The sequence below is a fragment of the Papaver somniferum genome, chromosome 11 (genome assembly GCF_003573695.1).
Source record: "Papaver somniferum cultivar HN1 chromosome 11, ASM357369v1, whole genome shotgun sequence".
Lineage (NCBI taxonomy): Eukaryota > Viridiplantae > Streptophyta > Magnoliopsida > Ranunculales > Papaveraceae > Papaver > Papaver somniferum.
In genome coordinates, this window is record NC_039368.1 from 97,572,586 (window position 1) to 97,585,132 (window position 12,547).

Consider the following 12,547-nt stretch of genomic DNA (forward strand, 5'->3'; position numbering starts at 1 on the left):
ATTATAAAACTTAAACTTTTTACTTTAATGAATAGCATTTGAATCACATGATATACAGTAGAATGAGAGGAACCCTTCAATATCAAACATTCAGTTGTTAGCAAGAAATTTAACAACCGAGTCCAAGATATGAGCCCTACAATTCCAGCATTTGGTCGTTGGCAATGGGAAGAAAAATTAGCAGGAATAAACACATGGCATGTAGTTGATGACTGAGGCCAAGAAAGCTGATCTTCCCTTCCATAGCCTTGGAATGCTCCTGGTGGGACTTCTTTACCACTTTGAGTTGTTATCGTTTCATTAGAAGGTCCTTAACATATGAAACAACTTTATCTACGTCAACTGTCCATGCAACTGAAATGGGGGAATAGCCTGTCCAGGGATTGCTTGAATTCCATCTGCATCAAAAATGTTTTACATGAAAGTTAGTTGGAGAAACACAAAATCAAAAAGTAATCCGAGCATGTGAGATATAACGTACGTTTTCAGTCCTTGGTCCATCAAAGTATGGCCGACGCAAATGCCCTGTGTCTCCACCCTCACAACTCCCTTCTTGAAGGTGAAAAGATCAGGCCGGACTAGTGCCACAAAGCTAACAGGGTCATGGAGGAATATCCCTGATTTAATCAAAATTAAGTTAGTCACTCTGCTGATAACATAACTGGAAAAGTAAAAGAAGAAAACGAGGACAGTTGGATATAAGATGAACATTCTAGGGTAGTGAATATACCACATAAACCGTCTGATTTCACATGCCAATCCCTATAGAATTTGCACATATCACTTAAGAATTGAGCATGTCTTCCTTTTGATTCCCTCAAGTCAGAGAGGTCTTCATCTGGAACATAGATCAAAATTGAGGATCAGTGAGGTAGCATGTGATTGTCACTAAATTTTTAAAGGAGATAAAAGGACTGAAGAGGCTTGGAGGGTGGGCAGTATGAGCATACCTGTTAGTGTGCACTGCGTTGTGATGTTTATGCCAACAACATCAATATTAGCCCCAGAAGTGAAAACAACATCAGCTGCCTCTGGGTCTCCATAAATCTACAAAGTTAAAGATAAAGGCCAACTTTATGTTACTCACTTGTTGATTAAGAACGGCGGTCATCAAACTTATGCATGTGTAATAAAAGATGGAAAAGTGGGAAAACTAGCTCTTACATTGGCTTCAGCAGCAGGGTTGACATTTCCAGATGCAAAAAAAGAACCACCCAGTACGACTATTCTCTTCACCTTGCTTGCGAAAGATGCATCACTTTTAACTGCCTGATGCGAAGAAATAAAATCTGATGAACTTGATGACACTTCTCATCACAAAACAAGAAAGCTTCAATGGAGACGATATTTCTACTTACCAAGGCCAAATTTGTCAATGGACCCAAGGCGAGTATAGATACTTCACCAGGGAATTCAGAAATCTTATCAACTAGAAACTCTACGGCACTTTTCTCGTCTTTTTTTCCCTTAGGAGAAGGCAGAGATAAATTTCCCATTCCATCAGAACCATGAACAAAATCACAAATGCGAGGAGCTCCCCCCTGAAAATATGTTGCACAATGTAAATTCTCTATAAACCTTATCCAAAAACAGGGTAGAACTTGTAAACTTTGAAGAAAAACTTCGGAGAAGTAAAAGTGTAGGTAGGAGCAGGCTACAATTTTCTTTTAGCCATCATTGATAACAATAACTCTAAAAACTAAGACAAACTAGATAGGGAAAATTCTTGGCATAAAAAAGAAAAGAAAAAGAAAACAGCAATTATCTTTAGCTTATATCAACAAAATATATATATATATATATATCTCACTAGCATTTTCAAGTAGTCTAAAAAGTGACAACTCAAAGATCAGCATGCATTACCGTATAAGCATCATTACAGTAAAACATTATTGGTGTTGACATGGGCAGAAAATTAATCCAATTCCAGCTAGAAGAGCAATTTAGCAAGGATCTTTGTTCACAAAATGATTTGTTTATAGTTCTAGAATACTCAACATTAGAAAATCATCTGATAAATTATGAAATAGTAAATGAAATGTATCTAGTGATTTAATATGTTATAAGCAGGGAACTTAAGCATTCAAACTCACATGAATTGGGTACCGTGATATGATTTTGATAAAGACATATCTTATCTTAGGCAGAGAAACAAGCAAAAGTCCCTTACCTTTAGAGGCTCGAGGCTTCCTTCCGCCACTGGAACGTCAGTCCGTCCTGCTGTCTCACACTATCCTTTTAAACAATAACTAATGTTAATAATGGTGAAAGATTAAATAACCAGACAGGGTAGACAAGGATAATGAGAAAAGTTAAAGGTGAATTGAAAATATAGATGATGAGATAGTACCAGTATCAAGGCATTACGAGTGGCATCTTTGGTAGTAACATTACCAAAAATTGTTGTCAAACCCAAAATATCCAGCTCTGGTGTTTGAAATGCCATCAAGATTGCCATGCTATCATCTGCATGAAGTCAGAAATCCCTTTTAAGAGACAGCATACTTTATAAGCTTTTTGAAAGACCGATTTTCACATCTATAAAAAGTGTGCGATTGCTTCTGCTTTAATTTTCCTTTTTAAGGGAGCACTTTTTGTTGCTGGCCATGCCTTAAAGTTAAACCTAGTAATGCGATTTCAAACCCACCATAGAATCTTGGAAAAGTAAATATTCCGGCAAAACAATTGATACGGAAATCAGTTATTGCTCAGCCACTTAGAAAGAGTACCTTAACATTAACATTTTTTTGAATTTTCTTCCCTGATCCCTAATAACCTCCTAGGCAAGATAACTACTGTTATTCAAAACCTTACGGATGTGAAAATTAAAGTGCATAGCATACTGATAAAAGCAAAAAATTTCTTCAAATTCCATTCAATAAAAGTCACTTGGTCCAACACCACAAAGAGGCACAACGGAAAGTCAATAAATAAATAAACTTTGACATTTTTATAGATTGAAAGTTGAACGTATGGGTAAGGGCTGGCATGCAGCACTCTCAGCTAACACACCACACAATTATAAAACCTAAACTAATATTTCCGATGAAAAAAAGCCAAAATTCCAAACAGCAAGTAAAATCAACAAACTTCTACATTGTTGACTACAAAGTATCCACAAAAATATCACTAATTCTCAACAAAAACAAATCAATTAATCTCCAATAACAACCGAATCAATAAAAAAATTCCCTATTTATATCACCGATTACAATCTTCACTTACAGAATTATAAAATATAATAGAACCTAAGGAATAAGACATACCGACTCCAGGATCTGTATCGATGATGATCTTATCAAGTTTAGAAGGAAATCCCAAGCAGCTACTCTCCCCCATTACTCCCACCCTCAACTTTGAGAATTTCGAAGAAGAAGAAGAAAGAATTCTCGAGAGGGTGCGAGAGAGATGGAAAGAAACCAGAGAGAGTGAAAGAGAGAGAAAGGGAGAAACAAATAAACAAAAATAGAGAGAGGATTGTGAAACATCAACCACCTCTATCTATTTATTGGTTTCCCCTAGTGTACAAGTTAGGCGGGAGAGGTGCGATTGTTTGACCAATTATATTGCGACACAATTAGTTTTGCCTACGAAGCTTCGTGTTGGCACAAAATTATTGATCACTTTTCCTTCGATTATAATCGGATTAACAACCTCGCGTTTTTAGGGGCCACCCGAAAGGATTTAGGGGCCATCAATTTATATCCAGCCAAAGACTCTAGTTAAGGGGTACCCTATATGATATTGAAGTTACATAAATGCCCTTCTGGTAACACTGTATAAAAACCAAATCAAAAAAAATTCTACTCATTTCAACTCTTCTTCTTCCAGTTTCATATTATCTTCTGATTGTGGAAGAAAAACAAACTTTCCCTCGTTCTTGTGTTCAACAGAAACATCGTCGCGAATCGTAAAATCAAAACATCGTCGATTCGTTTATAAAACAATGGATAAGGGAAATGAAACCCACAGACCTAGAACCAAAAACGTTGCTCGGGGTATCGATCCAAAGATTGGGATTTTAGCAAGAAATAAAGAAATTGTTGCTGCAAATGAAGAAGAACGCGAAGAAGAAGTACCCGGCGATGTAGTCGGTGGTGGCGATTCCGATAGTCAAACACTTCGTCAACTTCAAATGGCACCAATTAGGTAAGAATCTATCATTTTTGGGGTTTATTTCGCTTCAATTCGACGAATCGAGAAAAAAAATTCTAGGGTTTTCGGTTATTTATCCAGATTCGGGCAATATTCATGCTTATTTACTTCCGAATGTAGTCGTGTTCTTCATTTCTCAAGAACATCGACAGTATTCGGGAGAAATATTTGATGGTTATCGACCGAATATTGTTGGCCATATCTTCCTGGATACAAACTGGTAATAATCGGTAGTTTAATGAATTTTTTGGCTCCCGAATATATTTAAGTAGACACATAGTATTCGGAAGTACACTCACTACCGAATATATATATATTGAAAAAATCTCAAAATTTCTGATATAGGAAAAATCCCATTTTGGGGCCAGTATTTATTCGGAAGACAATATAATGTTTTATACCTCCGATTGTGTAGGATAAGTTTCTGAACCCCAGTTGATGAATATTCAGTTGTAAACATGTTTAGTTATATTCCGATTGTTTTTCATTCGGGAAAAATACGTGTCTTCTTACTTCCGAATTTGTTCATTCGGGTTATAGTTGTGTAGGATGAAAATTTTAGAGCTTCTGAAGTCCAATTGATGCATATTCGGTTGTAAATATGTTTAGTTAGCTTTCGATTGTTTTGTATTCGGGAACAGTATGTGTCTTCTTACGTCCGATTGTGTACATTCGTGTTATATTTCCATACTTTGTCTTCCGATTGTATAGTTTGTAAATATTGTTCCTTTCTTTGTTGTTTAGACAAAGTCGAGAAAGGAGGAAGAAAGTGACGGCTAGTGCTAGGAGGGAAAGGAGTGCCAAAGATAATTCAAGTGCTCAACAAAGCTTACAAGAACAAAGCAGTCAACAAGGAGTGCAACCAAGTGCTGAACAAAGTGTAGAACAACAAGGCAGTGAACAAGGGGTGCAACCAAGTGTTGGACAAGCCGCTCAACAAAGTGCAGAACCAACTGCTCCACAAGTTACACCCCACCATGAAATTAAACCAGTTGATCAAGTGCCAAGAGTAGAAGAAGAAGGACAACCAAGTGCTACCCAAAAAGCCAAAAAAGGAAAAGATGGTGTAAAGAAGGATATTGCTAAGAAAGCATCACATCTTGTCCCTCAACACTTGAAGAAGAAGGGTATTCCAGCAGGCACAATCCTTGGGCTACCGGCGGATGGAGGAAAATTGCTATTTGGATACAAAGACTCATGGGCCAGAGAAATACACGAAACCGAGGTAATAAAATTACTATTTTTTATTAATGTATTGTCTATGTGTTATATCGTAATATTTGTATTAAGGATTTTTTTATGTACTTTAATAGTATCATCAAGATGTGGTCCGTCTACTCAAACCTACCGCTGCACCAACAAAAATGCTTGCGTGGCCTTTATCCGGTGAATGTGAAAGGTTCAAGTCAATTTTTTCCAACTCGGGGTTAGCTAATGCCGCCGAGAATTCATTGTTGGAACATGATCGTGTGGCCATATCGGCGTTCGTGGAGAGAATGTATCCTGAGACCGATACTTTTCGTATGCCGTTTGGGGAGATGACGATTACCCCGGATGATGTTGTGCAGATTCTTAACCTTCCCGACCAAGGCACAGCTGTGAAGTTTAATTACACAAAGCGGTTAAGTTGGGCACAACTTTATGCTCTAACTAAAAAGTGCTTAGTTTGGGATGAAGAGACAACAACAGCAGAGTTTAGGAGGCATGCAAGTTACAGAACAAGACAAATCAACATTACAGCTTTGATGAATATGTTCCGAGGCACCTTGGAGAAGGAAAAGAATGGAACGTTAACTGATGAGCAAGTGAACCACGCTGCCACCGCATATCTCCTTTGTGTATTGGGATGTGTCATATTCCCCAATACTTCTGGAAACCGGATCGACGCCAACCTTATACAACTTTTGTATCCTCTCCATGAAGTCGGTGACTATTCTAGGGGCACGGCATGCCTAGCATTCTTGATGGAAGAGCTGGGAAAGGCTTCGAGGCTAGGAACCTGCCAAGTTGCCGGGAACGTGGCTCTATTTCAGGTTTTTTCTTTAACTCTATAACTCACTTTATATTTATTCGGTAGACAATACATATGATGCATATTCATAACTCCAAACTATGCGTATTCGGCAACATGTTACTTATTTTTACTTCCGATTGTAGGATATTCGGGAACATGTTACTTAGTTTTACTTCCGATTGTTTAGAATCGTAGTTTAGTCTTGGGGAGTTACTGCCGAATATATAGGCCAAAGTATTATAGGTTACTGAACTCCAAATGACGCATATTCGGTAGGAAATGATCCATCTCTTTTTCCGAATGTTGGTTATTCGGTGGCTAGGTATTTATTTTGTTTTCCGATTATATATAATCGGAAATATTCTTTTGATATTAGAACCGAATATACAGGCCAGAAAAACTATAGGTTACTGAACTCCAAATGACGCATATTCGTTAGGAAATGATCCATATCTATTTCCGAATGTTGGTTATTCGGTGGCTAGGTACTTATTTTGTTTTCCAATTATATATAATCGGAAATATTCTTTTGATATTAGAACCGAATATACAGGCCAGAAAAACTATAGGTTACTGAACTTCAAATGACGCATATTCGTTAGGAAATGATCCATATCTATTTCTGAATGTTGGTTATTCGGTGGATAGGTACTTAGTTTTATTTCCGATTATATATAATCGGAAATAATGTTTGGAAATTACTACCTAATATACCCAATCTATTTACTAAAACTTGGTTTCTTATGTATATAGGCATGGATCTATGACCAATTCCCTATCCTGAAGTTGGACGGAGAGAACCTGGGGTGGTGCAAAGGTACTCCTAGAGGAACAAAGTATTTTGAAGACAACCGTTCTAGGACAAAAGAGCAGCATTTGATTCGCATGAGGGAGATTTTGGACCAATTGAAGGCCTCAGACGTATGCTTTGATCCATACAAGGAAGATCGAGCCAGTGGGCATATAAATGTTCGGTCGGACTTGTCCCTTTATTTTGGACCATTGTGGCACCCCACATGATATGTGATGTATAACCCCTCTAGGGTGATGCGACAACACGGATATATACAACATCAACCTGAGGAGAAAATGGGGGATTACTACAATTGGAGTTGGAGTTGTGCTCTTCTAGTGGTGACAATCTCACGATTGTTCAAACAGGCCCACCTACTGTTCTTGATAACTGGGATAAGAGGAATGACTTCATTATCGACACTGGTAGAAGAACCACCCGAGGTTAGCAACCGATTGTAGTGCATCATTGATACGAAACCTCAACGGTCATATTTTCAGAAACCTCAACGGCCATATTTTCAAAAATTAGAGCAGTTGGAACTCTAATCTATATAAGGAGGGTAACCCCTCTCAGTTATTATTGAGTAAAAAATCAGAATGAAAAACCTTTTCAATGGCAAGTCCATCATCAATCGACAACATACTTCGAAGATGCAAGCGAACAACTACATCAATTGCAGCAATGGAAGAAGAAATACAAAAAAGGAACAAACAACCCAAAAAAATTAAACCATCGTTAGTGGCAACGAAGGAGGAGGAAGAGGAAATCGAGGCTAAGAAGCGAGGTCAAGAACAATTCCATCAAAGAGAAAGATTAAAACAAGTTGAGGAAGAGACCGAATGGATAAAAAATTATTACATTGTGAAAGATCTACCCAAAGAACAGCAGGACGATCGTATATTTTGGATTAACGTTTCATTGGGTCCTTTTGTTGGTAAGTACAAGAAGCCACGCCATAATTATGAACCATCCCATGTTTCTTCAAGGGTGCACCATGTTATAAAATTGTGCACCGAGTACAACCGTATTCTTTCTAGGCACAGAGACGACAGGTTTGCGGCACAAGATTCTTATTCCAAGTGGAGAGGAGAGTCGTTTCTACATTTCGAAGCCGCGTTGAGTGTTGCATCTCGGACTGGGAAAAAAGAATAACATGTGATGTTTGAGTGCTGTAAATTCAAATTTTTAATATTAATCGGCGGTTTGATAAAATATGGAATTCCCGAATATGATTAATCGGATTGAAGTGTTATAATACTGTTGTTCTAATTACATAGTTTCAGAATCAAAACGTGTATCATTACCAACCGATTATAATATTCGGAATTAAAACGTGTATCAATACCAACCGATTATAATATTCAGAAGTAAAACGAAGTAATATACTTTCGAAGGCACGTCATTCGGAAGTAAGATATGTATATGTACTACCGAATATAGGAGTGTTCCAATTTCTCTTGGGTTCTGAGTTCAAAATGCATATAATCGGATAGTTAGGAAAAATTAAAGAGCCCGATTCCTACATTCGGGACACAACATTGTATTTTTTGCGACCGATTAAATCATATATCTTCACAAAAAAGTTTCCAAAAAACTTGTACAAATTACATGTTCGAAAAAAAACGATCAAACATCGTCATCATCCGAGGGGGTCAATTCGAGTAACTCAGCGGGAAAGTTGTTGTCCATAACGCGATCCCAATCAACCATGTTGGACTCATATTGTTTCACCCAATCCTTGCAATGGTTCATCGGGAAGTAATCGTGCCACTTACTCAACGGAAGTAACGTACAATCTTTCTTTACTCTTAAACCGATAAAATGCATTTAATTCACAAATGCCATTACGATTCTTCTATCTTTAACCGACTCGTCGCAATCCGTTCTTGTGGGTGCAAATGTCATGCTAAGTCCACACATAGGAGGAACAAAGAAACCACGCAATTCAGAACGTCCGCTAGGAGATATCCAAATTTAGGCATTGTCATCCAATACTTGGATCCGATTGTCTTCAATCCCTTTCGGCACTTCACACGCGCAACTAAGTCTTTGAACTCTTGTTCTTTGTCGTATCTATCTCCTCGCCTCATCATCTACATATAAAAACCCTTGTCCTTCACTAGTTGTACCGCCATCTTATTTCTTAAATATTGGCATTGGGTGACATCTTCGATATCCGCCTCTCTAAAGTAACCCATTTGTTCCGTAGCAACGTGGAACCCACAATTTCCATTCCCATCAACCTCGTCGGCCGACAAAACAAATGGAATGATAAGCGGAGGGAGTTTTTCCAAATACTCTTTGTATATTGTATATGTGGATCGATTTGATCTTCCATTAATATCTCTAGGGCAACGAAGAGTACCTTTGTCCTCTTTTATAGTAAGAATTTCCATTGGTTGGGTTTGTTGCGAGGCGTTCATTTGCTCAACAACTTCTTCGAAAACATTGGGTTGACTTACTTGAGAAGGCTCTGTAGAGATCTTTGGCCGTTCTTGTCGGGTGGTTGGTCCACTTTGATCATTTCTTGGACGACCTCTTTTCTTAGGTTCCGGATCATCTTCAAATTCGGCTTCCGAACGCTCGTGCCTAGACAATATTCTTTTATTAGACAAATACTCCTTCAACTCTTTTCTTTGGATGGTCCTCGACACTTCGGTGTTCGGCCTACCGGTGTTCTTTTACTTAATAGGTTCATCAACCTCCCTTAAACAAGGGTGAAGGGCTTCCTCCAAATTATGCATCAATATTTGCTTTTTGGTGCCGTTTGATGTAGCGTAACGCTCGGCTATTCGTGCACACAATTCCGACTCCAAGAAAGACGGACCATCAACTACCGGGGTGTTCGGAGTGAAATTTAATTGCTTCCAAAATGGATGAATATCATTGATGTCAATCACTTCAACATACCTACCCAACTTATGACGACACGGGAGTCCAATACCTATCATATCCTTGCAAACACAAACCGCATTCTCGTCATCATAAGTTTTATATAACTTTAATTGTTTCATCATGCGATTTATTGCCCATCTTGAAACTTTATGAATAACTCCCCTTAGAAGCAATTTTTCCTTAATATGTTCCATCGGGAATTGGTGTACACTAAATTGCATACATTTCCTAATCTTTACGAGATCACGATTGGTGAATTCATGGATTGCTTTTTGGATCGACACAACTCCATTTTGACTACCAATTAGTATTTTCTTTAGTCGACCATGAGACCCCTCCGCAATGCTTGTCGCCTCGTTCTTGAAGTTACGATATTCATATGTCCATGCACACAAACCTCTCCTTAATCGTTAACCATTGTTTTTTACAATACTCAACCGGTTTTGGGTAGTCCGTGCCGTATTCATCCTCAAATTTCTTCAAGTTACATTCGTAAATTTCCTCGGTCATCGACCAAACGGTTTTGTCCCATGCTTTCATGAACATTTTCCAAATAATTCCATCCTCCTTCCACTTTTCTTCAAATAACCTATCCTCTTCCTTACGTTCTTCCACGGTTAATTTACTATGCGCTCATTGGTGGGTTTTATAAACAACCTACAAATTGACCTGCAAGTGCACAGGGTCAGTTGTAGCTAGTGATGGGAAGAAAGGGTTTGTCCACAGGGACTTGGAAGGAGCTATTGTTGTTTTCTAAGTAAAATCTACCTAAACAGAGAATTGGGGAAAACTAGGATATTGAATCCACCTAAATCCTCAGCTATATCATGTCCAGTGCAAGTCTTGCTCTTGGCCTTAGTAAACAAGGTGAAGGTTCAGGCCTGCCTTGTGTTCTGGGCTTTCATCTAGGATAAGCTATTCACCTAGTTCACTAATGCACCCCTAGCATTGATGGTCTTCTTACAGCACCATCAATCACAGATGGATTTGATCACTAATTGACTAACTATCCTATATCTAAAGAAAATTGCTCACCTAGTTAATCCTGTTCACCCCTAGCATTGGTGGTCTTCTTACAGCACCACCAATCACAGGTTACTATCATCACTGAGTAATCAATTCTCCATGGTTCTAATTCAAGCTCATCAAGAACAAAACTAATCATTTACTTCACTGTGGCATAGAGGCTTCATCTACTTCCTAGTGATGAACTAAAACATGGTAGACAGACAGAGTAATTTGAAATTGAAATAGAAATTGAAACTGAAATTAAAAGGACATTGAAATTAAACTGAAATTAACCCAATTAGGGGGTATCTCGGCTAACCAAGAACACCCTTCTCTCTACACATCAATTGCCTTTTATAGTTTTACAAAATATCCCCAAATTTCGAAACCCTAACTTACAAACCCTAATTTTTGAATTGAAAATTCCACTCACCTAATCCCTGAATTGATGTCGACCCATGCCTATTCTCTCTTCTCTGCTTCTTCTGCTCCCTATTCTGCTCCATTTGACGCCCTAAATCGAAGTGTTGTATCAAACCCACACCTAGGTCAGTGAGATGAGTGTGGGTTAGGTATAACAGCTAGATTTAGGGAGATGGGATGTTGGGGGAAGTGTGGAGGTGATGTTTAGGGTGGTAGGGTGATGATGGTGTTCGTTGTGGTGATTGAGGCAGTGGAGGTGGCGGAGTTGGTGGTGAAGGTGATGGTGGTTCTCTGTGACGGGGTGGAGGAGAAGATGGGTTCGATGGAGAAAGGGGAAGGGTGCGTTTGGTTTGATGGGATATAGGGTTAGGTGTTATAGTGTGTGTCGGGATCAGCAAGGTTTGATGTATCGCAAAGCAAAACCGTGGGATGATAACTTCTGAAACGGATCTAACGGAGAAATTGAGACAGATCATGAGCGACCGTTGGATGCAAAAATACAACGAAACTGACGGCTCAAGATGGAGTTAGGTGCTGTGGTGTTGGTCAGGAAATTCAGACTTTGATGCACGAAGAGGAGGCGACCGTTGGATGATGATATGGATCCAATCTGACGGCTACATGAGAAGTGGGTTATGGATTTGGGTTTTGGTTTGGGAGATAAGTTGGGCTTGGGATAATTCTGAGCCCATTTCTTCTTTAAGAACAATTTCTTCCTCTTCAAGCCCACTTCTAGCCTTTTGGTCTTGTGCACAACATTCTTCGCGGCTTCCTTGCGTAATTCCTCCCGGCTTTTCACTACTTTTCTTCTCTTTTCCGCTCCGCAATTCATCTAACTTTATTTATTACCTAAAAATGCAAAATTAATTAATAAAAATATTTATTCTTGAAAACAATGAAAATACAGAATATGGGATAAAATGTAGAATTAATGCACAAAGGATGAGTTAAATGCCAAGAAAAATATATAGAAATATGCACTTTTTAGCACTCATCAAATACCCCCAAACCTGAATTTTACTTGTCCTCAAGTAAAACAAAACTAAGGAAATCCTAACTATACCACTGTCGCTGGTCTCTCGAATGCATTTAGCGTATGCACTAAGCCTTTTAAACCACTAAGTGTCCCTAGTGGACGAGTTGAAGTCTCGTGAAGGTTTGCTTAGAACGTACCTACAAAGTTCTAGGTCAAAATATAAGCTCAGATTCCATCAAATGTGACATGTGCAAGTCAGTTTAAGCTCACAGCAAAATGG

At 38.6% G+C, this 12,547-nt stretch overlaps 1 protein-coding gene across 1 annotated transcript; it reads right to left on the reverse strand.

Moving 5' to 3' along the window:
- On the reverse strand, nucleotides 1-3,482 carry LOC113321759 (uridine nucleosidase 1-like). The gene is made up of 9 exons (XM_026569674.1): nucleotides 3,267-3,482; nucleotides 2,351-2,466; nucleotides 2,171-2,230; nucleotides 1,359-1,541; nucleotides 1,165-1,269; nucleotides 951-1,047; nucleotides 731-838; nucleotides 482-617; nucleotides 1-398 (listed from the first exon to the last, which is right to left on the reverse strand). Exons 1-9 carry the CDS (start codon nucleotides 3,337-3,339, stop codon nucleotides 290-292), a joined length of 987 nt encoding a protein of 328 aa, XP_026425459.1. The 5' UTR covers nucleotides 3,340-3,482; the 3' UTR covers nucleotides 1-289.
- Nucleotides 3,483-12,547: the final 9,065 nt, after the last annotated feature.

Coding starts and splice junctions, on each gene's coding strand:
- LOC113321759 (XM_026569674.1), bottom strand. CDS start 3,339: ATGGGGGAGAGTAGCTGCTTGGGATTTCCTTCTAAACTTGATAAGATC. Junction 1,542..2,170: donor GAAGCCTCGAGCCTCTAAAG/GTAAGGGACTTT, acceptor ACATATTTTCAG/GGGGGAGCTCCTCGCATTTG. Junction 1,270..1,358: donor CATTGACAAATTTGGCCTTG/GTAAGTAGAAAT, acceptor TCTTCGCATCAG/GCAGTTAAAAGTGATGCATC.